This window comes from Nematolebias whitei, chromosome 6 (genome assembly GCF_014905685.2).
Source record: "Nematolebias whitei isolate Nwh7 chromosome 6, NemWhi1, whole genome shotgun sequence".
Classification (NCBI taxonomy): Eukaryota; Metazoa; Chordata; class Actinopteri; order Cyprinodontiformes; family Rivulidae; genus Nematolebias; species Nematolebias whitei.
In genome coordinates this window covers 49500271-49509843 of record NC_056503.1, presented here as the reverse complement: position 1 = coordinate 49509843, position 9573 = coordinate 49500271, and the positions used below count along the sequence as shown (strand labels likewise).

General features: G+C 40.5%; 1 protein-coding gene across 1 annotated transcript in view; it reads right to left on the bottom strand.

Annotated features, from left to right (window-relative positions):
- Positions 1–390: 390 nt before the first annotated feature.
- The window catches only part of si:ch211-137a8.4 (neurofilament heavy polypeptide), a gene marked incomplete at its 5' end in the record, with an annotated part of 15607 nt that continues 6424 nt past the window's right edge, over positions 391–9573 (bottom strand). Inside the window, 2 exon segments of the mRNA XM_037677744.1 lie at positions 391–633; positions 6198–6701. Of these exon segments, the coding sequence (XP_037533672.1) occupies positions 611–633; positions 6198–6701 (527 nt within the window). The 3' untranslated portion in view covers positions 391–610.

Below are 9573 nucleotides of genomic sequence, written 5' to 3'. Positions count from 1 at the left end.
AAACACACAGAGCTGAAGACGGTGCAGTGTTGGTGGGGTAGTCCTCGGGGCGGTCTATTTACTGGAGCAACGTGGTCCTGCTGTCACATCTACTGGGACATATGGGAGGGCAAACTACAAACAAGAATGGCCGTCAACATAAAACTAACAGTCGTTTTTTTCTCTGTTTTTAAACTTTAAATCCACCAATCAGAAGTCGACAGGGCATGGGGGAGGGGCAAAAGGTGGGGGAGGGGCTTACGTAGCATTTTTTTACATTTCTGCATTTTTTTTCCTCGTAGACAATATAAAATCTCACAGACAAGCAAAGAAAAAAAACCCACTGGTTTACATGGTTTATGCTTCAGACGGGGGGGGGGGGGGAATTGGGGGGGGGGGGTGAATTATTGCTTTCTGAGTATTTTTTTTTTATTCCCATCTACATGAATTGCATCCTTCTCTCCAGCTCTTTCTCTCTCGCGCTCTCACCGTGGTGATCATTAACACGAGATTACTCCGCTTAACCGGGAGGAAGGAGGAGGGATGGAGGAGGAGGAGGAGGAGTTGGGGGCGGGGCTCAGAGCTCCTTGCTCAGCGAATCCTGGGCAGTTTTAATCCTCTTTGTGTGGCCTCACACGTTTCCCGCCTTTTTGTCTGGTAAATGATAACAAAAGAGATTGAAAAATGTATTAAAATATAATAATAATAATAAAACAGTCATATAAAAAGGATGTAAATGTGTTTTAGTGGCTTAGTACAGTTCCTGCTCTCTACTGTTAGTGCTTGTTAAAGGATGCACACAAATAAATATAAAAACATAAAAGCCAACAGTCAACTGGAAGACGCTCAGAGGAAGAGTTTATCTATAAATCTAATAAATACGCAGATTATTGAGTCTGTCTGGTGTTTCTGCCTTCGATAAAGAAACATAAACGCGATGGCAGCGAGCAAAGGAAGGTTCGTTAATCCAGATTATGGACGGGAATCTGTGACACTTTGATTTTAGCCAATAATCCTCTGATGGACTCAGCTCTATTGATGAGAGTTAAACCTCGGCTGCAAACATGGAGCTAACTCGCTTAGCTTCAGCTAGTTAGCTAACTACAGCTGCTCTGAAAGAGTTTGGAGGAAAGAGAAATCCAGAGGACCAAAAATCAGGTTTTATTCTGTTTGTTTGTGGATTTAAGTTGTTTTTTTTGTCTGTTGTTGAAGGAAAACAACTGGCGGAGGAGGCTCAGACTCATCCAGGTAGAACTACAGGTGGTGTGATACAACACAGGATTTGTATTGATCCGATAGGTAAATATGGTGCCAGTATCATCGATCCCGTTTAATGATAAAACAGATGCTTCATCAAAGAGCAGCACTTTGAAGACAAAACCACAGCGGCCCACACTGAAAAACTGAAACTACTAATGATGTCAATCAATATCAATAATTTATCAAGACTTGGATTGATCTGCATACTGTTAATTACTAATGAGGACCAGAAACAGGAAGTTGAAGCCTCCATGGACCAGCACCCACTGGTAGCTGACTCCCAAACAGTCTTTAAGCCCCGCCCCCTCATGGGGCATGTTCCTATAAAAACAATAAAAATATTCTTCAGATTGTTTATTTCAGGTCGTAGTTTTTGCTGATTCTCGTGTCGCTCACTGCGCTTCAAAACTTCAAAAGCGGTCTGACAGGAACTGAATCTAAGGTCCTGTCCACGACGTCCATACGATGTAAAAAATAATCCGAAACATGAACGGCTTTTGGAGCTCTAAGTGACCGCGGCGCAACCAATAGGATCGCAGCTGGAAGGACCAGTCCGCTCTCAACATCTGTATCGGCCATTTTGAGCCCAAGCATCTGTCCTCATCATGGTCAGACCTGCAGGAAGCTGCTCGGAGAGAGTGGAACCAGACAAGTTCTGATGGTCCACGTGGATCGTCAAAGAGTTCAAGCACCGTATGGAAAACATGTCTGTGCAAAAGAATGGCGTGAAAATATGAATATAATTTTTTCTTTATGATGCTTTTCTGCAAGAAGGATGAATAAAGTTTAAATAATTAATCCAACAAAGTTAAGTCAGGTCCTCTGGACAGTTTGCTTTTGTTGAGACGTTTCATCCGAGACGTCATCAGTCTGAGGAGCTTGACTCCAGGAACCATCTGAGCACCATCAAACTGGTTGACTCACTTTGTGAAGGTGTTATTTATAAGACTGAGTTTGTTGTGGCTCCTCGAACTGATGAAGTCTTATGGACGAAACGTCTCAACAAAAAAAAAGAAACCATCCAGAGGACCTGACTGGACTTTGTTGGATGTTTTACCTGGACTGCTGAGCATGAACCAGGACGTTTAAATACTAAGGTTGTTCTCTCTCAGTGCTACTGCTGCAACTTTTTTCAACAAAGTTTGTTCTTTTCGTGTTGGACTCTATAAGAACCACTGAAATAAAATCCACATCTGGATCACGGTTCTTTCACCGAAATGGTTTCTTCTCAAGTTTTATGTCAAAAACAAATAAAAATGAGTCTGATGACTGCAGCTCTGTCAGAAAATCTACATTTAAAACTACTTTTTTTTAATTAATAAAATATTTTATCCACCACGGACTGAAATCCAGCTGTTCGTTCAGGTTGATAAATATGAGCTTATTCAATGAATAAATCTATTTCTGGATCTGATCAGTGAATTTTGTGTTTTACGTTTTATATTAGAGTAAATCTGGGGGTAAATTATCTCTGTGGTTCCGTGTTTTATTCTGGAATGGTTTACCAAATAAAACATCAGGACCCGGCCCTGAAAAGTCCCCGTGGTTCTGCAGCCGAAGAGAAGCAAGCGGAGGCTAACGGTGCTGCTTTCACAACTTCATGAACAGTTTCACCTCTTTTGGAACCTTTTAAGTCAACTAACTATTCAACATTAGACTTAAACATAACTTTTGACATCTTGTGGCCAAAATAGACAAAGATTAATCATAAAATTCCTCAAAATTAAAGTAATTATAAGTAACAAGCACAACTACATTTTTTAACCACCACACTACATTTACAAACGTACACAATCCATATTAGCACCTATTAATCAGGCTTTCTTGTATCTAAACTATTTTATTTAAATAAAATACATCTGGTGTTTGTTGTGTTCTTTGTTTTTGTGTTGAATCATTGGGCCCAACTTCAGCGGTCCTGACAGTCCAGGGCGGTTTCCTGCCAATCACACGGGATTAAACACAGTTCAGTTTTAATAAAGAGTCGGCGCATCAAAGAGGCCTCAGGAACCTGCAGGAGCTGCTCCCGGGCCGACCCGAGCAGCTGCTGGGCCGTTGGAGATCAAAGCGGGCCGGTTGTTGGACTTGGAGCCTGGCGGCGCTGTTGAATGGAGAGATGAATAATAGAGGAGGTTCACCTCCGGATGCTGAGCGTCCAGCAGGTGGGAACAAACACGGAGCGGAGCCGCTTTATTCAGGGGACCACCCATAAAGGAACAAACCTGACCGACCGTTGGGTTCCTGTCGGACCTCTTTACCAACCGCTGAGGCCCGCGGCCAGTCTACACGAGCAGCAGCTTGTCAGATATTTGTATTTTACCCAGTTTTATGAGCAGCAAGCAGCACCTGAGTCCTCCCTGCTGTTCACTGGTTCGCTTCATGAACTTTAAATCAGTTTCTCCACAACTGAACGCTCCTTTTCTCTCCACCTCTCGGCTTTTTGCATTAAAGTTGTCCAAATATCCAACAGTTCTGAAAAGAGCTGCTTTATTTTCGTAATGCGTTGCTTTTGTGTGTGCGGATCGGAGTCCCTCGTGTTCTGGATGAATGTGACGAGCACGAGTTCAGGCAGGGTTAGCCTAGCTTAGCATAAAGATTGGAAGCAAAAGGAAACTGCTAGCATGGCTCAAAGCAAAACCTTCACTTTGCTTTTTCCTTAGTGTTTATTAATGCATTTGTTAAAACTGATCTTGTCCTCTACATTTAAAAAATAAAAAGTAAAGAGTTTACAGTGAAATGAATTCAGAGAGGAGACGCAGGAAGCTTCAGGGACTTATCGAGGAAGAACATGGTGCTTTAGAAACACACCAACAATTTAAAAAAGTGTTTTTTCTGCATATGAGCCTCTCAACCACAAGCATCAATTGTTGTTTTAAGAAAAACTGATGCCAAAATAAGTTTATTGATTGTTTCTCACGTCTTATCAACAAAGAGAGACATGCGCCTCAAACTGTGCTGCAAACCAAACACTGTTTCTTTGCACTGGTGCAGTTTGTCCACATTTAAACAAAGACAGTTTGCTATATTTCCAAGAGAACATCACACAAACTCAGTATTGATAATAGCACATTATTAAAAAAACAAAACTTTTATCTCCTTAATTAAAATCAATCTAATGTATGTTTATGTGCTTTTCAGCTGTGGATGAATAACTGAACCAAAAATCAATTGTCCTGATGACACTGGGGAAAACTGCCCCCAGAACCCTGGGTCAAAAAACATGCAGTGTTAAAAACATGATGCTAGAAGAGTTTAGAGCTCTTTTTAAATTAGTGCTTCAGAGAGTGGTGGCATTTGAATCGCAGAAGAAGAAATTGAGGAACGAGAGCAACTTGCTGCGTTGCTGCCTTCGCAATAAGAGGACGGGAAAATTAGGAATGTTGTCAATGTCAAATGAAAGTGAGAGGATGGAAAAATGAATAATGGACAAATGTTTAAAAAATATTTATCGTTGCTCAGATTACTCCTGCTTTGTATTTTGATTTGTTTTAATGCTGTCATCGTTGCCACCTAGTGGTGCGAGCTGTGTATGTCATTGTTTTGGTTCGATCTAATACATAGGTCTGTCACGATAACAAATTTTGCTGGACGATTAATTGTCTCAGAAATTATTGCGATAAACGATAATATTGTTAGAAATTTGACAATAATTAGTAACTATTGTCAAATTTAAGAAGAAATGTTGGTTAATTTTTGTGTGTAGTACCTTTTTTGATCACTGGATGGCAGGATAAGACAGTTTGAACGGAAGGATGGATAGTGAGGGAGAGAGCAGCGTGTCTCTTTAAGAAAAATGGGAGGGAGGCCCCTTGACGTGACATGAGCTGTCTCTCATTTCTGTTTTTTAGTTCTCAAAATGGCAGACACTCGTTGTGGTTTGAGCTCATTAGCATTTTTCACACAAAGCTTTTAATGAAAAAAAAAATCAGTAAACAAGTTCTCAGCTTCTTTTTGCCAAGAAAAACAACTTTTTACACGAAGGCACGAGTTTCAACCATGAATTTTGGAGCTTCGACAAGACGGAGGTTTTTTCTTGAAGTCAGCCTGTTAGCTTAGCTCATAGTTTAGCTTCTCAGCTTAGCTGCTTTTAACGATCCAAAAACGTGAGTTTGGACGTTAAAACAGATTTTAAAGAGAAAAGAGAAAGGGAGGGCTCAGTGAGGAATCGGAGTTAAGCCTTTTTTCATCCAGTGTCTTCAGTAGAAAGAGAGAGGCACGAAGAAACGATAAAGACGATAAATGAAAATGAGATTGATAATTTTCATTTATCGTGTGATTAATTGATTTATTGTTTATCGCGACAGGCCTATGTATTGGTTTCCTGATGCATGCTCAATAATCCAGTTTAAAAAAATCTATGCATGGGTTTCTAGATCTTTAAAGAGCCTCAACAAGTTTCCTTCTCTTTCCATTAAAACCAAATCTTTAGGTTTTCAATCAACCGAACTTCTCTTGCAACAGAATCTGATGAGTTTGTTTTTAAAGGTAAACTTTATTTCAAGTGTTCTTAAATGTGCCTCATCCTGTGCGTGGATCTGTGCCACTGTGACATATTTAAGTGTTTTAAAGTGATCTTCCAGTGAAGAATGTTGGTGTCGTCAGTATCTAATGACCGTTTAACCCGTTGTTGACGCACAGCTCTCTTTCTAATTGGTCGGTTGCTGCCGACATCACATTTTGAACAATAACCACTGCTGCCTCTCGAAGATCCCTCTTCCTCAACTCCTCCTCCTCCTCCTCCCTCTCTCCCTGGTCAGGTGACTCTCCACCATCATGACAGCCTCCATTTTGTGGAGCCTTGTCCTCCTCCCTGCTCTCGGTTAGCCCCGGTTCGAGACAGCTGCTTTTATTTTGTTTACTGCTACTGTTTGTTAGCGCCTGTTGCTTCTTGTCAACATCTTCTTTGCTCTTGTTGTTTTGAGGCTCGTCAGAGTCCCGGTTAGCAAACTCGAACTCACCACTGTTCACAGCTGCCGTGGTGTTGATAATCTTCGCGTTGGCGTCGTCTTTCACTCCTCCGGCCTCCTTGCTCTTCTTCACCAGGCTGCTTTCTGTCGTCTTCTCCTCCTCCTCCTGGTGATTCTGCACGGTGTCCTCCTCAGCCGTGCCGTTGGTGCAGCCGTTCTCCCCGTTGGTGACCGGAGCTTCGGGCGGTGTCTTCTCCGGTTCTTTTGCTGGCTCGGCGCCGCTCTCCTCTGCCGGCGTCTTTTCAGCTGCCTCTGCACCTTTGTCGTTGGTCTCCTCGGTCCCGGCGGCTGCATCGCCGTCAGCACCTTCCTCTTCCACCGCTTCGCCTCCCTCTGCAGCCTCCTCTCCTTCCTTGGTGTTTTCACCATGATCCACGCTGCTGGATTTTCCCTTCCGCATGATGAAGTTCTTCAAGGACACCGCACGGCCAAAGTGTGTGCGTTTGGCCTTGGCTGACTTGGAGTCTTTGCCTTCGTCTGCAGCGGCCTCCTCACCTGAAGGGGAGTCACAAAGAAATAATTAAGATTAGGATTAATCACCTAAATCTACTTCCTGAAGAAAGATTTTAAGCTGTAGGATGGATTCTCACTGCAACTGTTGGACTATTTGTAAACAGCGTTTTTAACGGAGTTTCCAATATCTTATACCGTATTTTCTGCTGCACATGTCGCCCCGCCCTATAAGTTGCATCAGTCTAAATATGTCTGATAACGTGAAAAATCCATAAATAAGTCGCTTCGCCGTATAACTCGCATCTATTATGCATCATCGCTGACAACCTGGAAACGTGGGCCGATGTTGTGCCAAAAAACGATTGGCTGCCAAATGGCGGGAGCGTGCACGGGAAGACTTTAACAAGGATTTAACAAGATTAACACTTAAAAACTATTATTTGTTTGCTCCAAATTATAGCAAACGTGTGTCTCTGTTGAACTCTTCCTTAATAAATGCACTTTAATGGTCAAATCAGCTGCATTTCACGTGGGCGGCGCGGCGATAAGCAGCTGATTTGACGTTTGCTCCAGGCGTTCCGGAGCGAGACTAAGGTGGAAAGTATGGCAAGCCAAGTCTCTCATTAATAGCCACTTTTACTTATTAATGAGACACTTGGCTTGCCATACTAGTCGAGGGCCAACTAGCGGCTGAAAATGTTAGTGCTCAATATTTTCCATGTCAGAATGAACAAAATCGTCAAATCTCAGGTTATAAATATGGGGAAAATCATAAATAAGTTGCTTCGCTGTATAAGTCGCATGTTCGTTCATGCAAAAAACTGTGACTTGTACAGAGAAAATCACGGTAGGTGCGGAATAGTTGCAAACGTCTCAAACTTGTCTCAGTTTAGTTTTTGTAATGTCACAGCTGTATTTTGACAAATGCAAGAGACCTCTGAGAAAGAAAAAAATCAGAATTTAAAGCTCTGAATGTCCAGGTCTGAAAACCACACTGAAGGTGCACGATATAAAAACTGGTCCATATCTACCTGGTGGGTACAAAACGGTCCACACTAGAATAGAATTTATAGTCAAAATTAAACTATTTCTCCAAACTGAGGTCACACAAATGGTCATAAACAACAGGTAAGATATTTACTGTTCGTAACTTCTCCACAGAACCCCACTTCTAAATGTCCAAACTCTCTTTAACTGGATTCTCACGGCTCAAATTAAATAAACCAAAAATCAGCTCTAAAAATATAAACCATAAAAATCTGATTAAAATAAACACAGTTACTTTACCAGAGCAAAATCATAAAATCATTAAATGTGGATTATTGAACATCGGATCTCTTTCCTCTAAATCCCTGTTAGTTAATGAACTGATAACTGATCATCATATTGATTTATTCTGTCTGACAGAAACTTGGCTACAACAGGAAGATTTTGTTAGTATAAATGAATCCACTCCTGTTAATTATTTAAATGTTCATGTTCCTAGAACAACTGGCCGAGGTGGAGGAGTAGCTTCTATTTTTCAGTCAGGATTATTGATTAATGCCAAACCAGTTATTAGTTATGATTCTTTTGAATCGCTGTCCCTCAGTCTTTCTCATCCAAAATGGAAATCAGAAAAGCCGCTTTTACTAGTTGTTATATATCGTCCACCAGGCGCTTACTCTCAGTTTTTGTCTGAATTTTCAGAATTATTAACTGACTTATTATTAAATACTGATAAAATCATCATAATGGGTGATTTCAATATTCATGTGGATGTTGAAAGTGATAGTTTAAGCATAGCCTTTAATAATTTAATATACTCATTTGGTTTTACCCAAAACGTCCACACATCTACTCATTCTTATCATCACACTCTTCATTTAGTTCTGACCTATGGTGTAGAGATTAAGGACTTGGTAATAGTTCCTCATAATCCTGTTCTGTCCGACCATTTTTTATTAAATTTGAGTTTACATTAAATGACTACACAGTCACTGAGAGTAAATTTCATCTCAGCAGGTGCTTATCAGAAAATGCTGTAACCAAATTTAAACAATCTCTTCCATCAATGTTTCCTCTGTCTTGCAGAGTAATGCCTCAGAGAACAGAGACTTAGATCATCTAGTTGATCATCTTACAACTTCAATGCAAACTTCACTTGATAAAATTGCTCCACTGAAAAAGAAAGTAATCAATCAGAGGAAACTGGCTCCTTGGTTCAATTCTGAGTTACGTACTTTAAAACAGGCATCTAGAATGCTGGAAAGAAAATGGCGCTCTACTAATGTTGAAGAATTTTATTTAACTTGTAAAGATAGTCTGCTAACATATAAAAAAGCTCTCCGTAAAGCTAGAACTTTATATTACTCATCTTTAATAGAGGAGAATAAAAATAACCCTAGGTTTCTGTTTAGTACTATTGCTAGACTAATTAAAAGTCCCATTTCTGTTGAACCATGTATCCCTACAACTATAAGTAGTGATGACTTCATGAGATTCTTTATAAATAAAATTATTTCAATTAGAGAGAAAATTCAAACCATCCTTCCTTCTACTATCTCTAGTCCCCTGTCAAATGAGGCAACTTTAAAAATGTCACTAGAGCCTGATTTATGTTTGGACAGTTTTTGTCCTGTTGAGCTCTGAATTGTCAAAAATAATAACCTCATCCAAACCATCCACATGTCTGCTAGATCCCATCCCAACCAGAATGTTTAAAGAGGTATCCCCCCTAATTAATGTCCACATTTTGGATCTACTTAATTTGTCTTTAATGGATGGTTATGTACCACAGCGCTTTAAGGTTGCTGTAATTAAACCTTTACTTAAGAAGTCTGATCTTGATTCAGAAATTCTGGCCAACTATAGACCTATATCTAATCTAACTTTCATCTCAAAAATTCTAGAGAAAATAGTTGCAGGTCAGTTG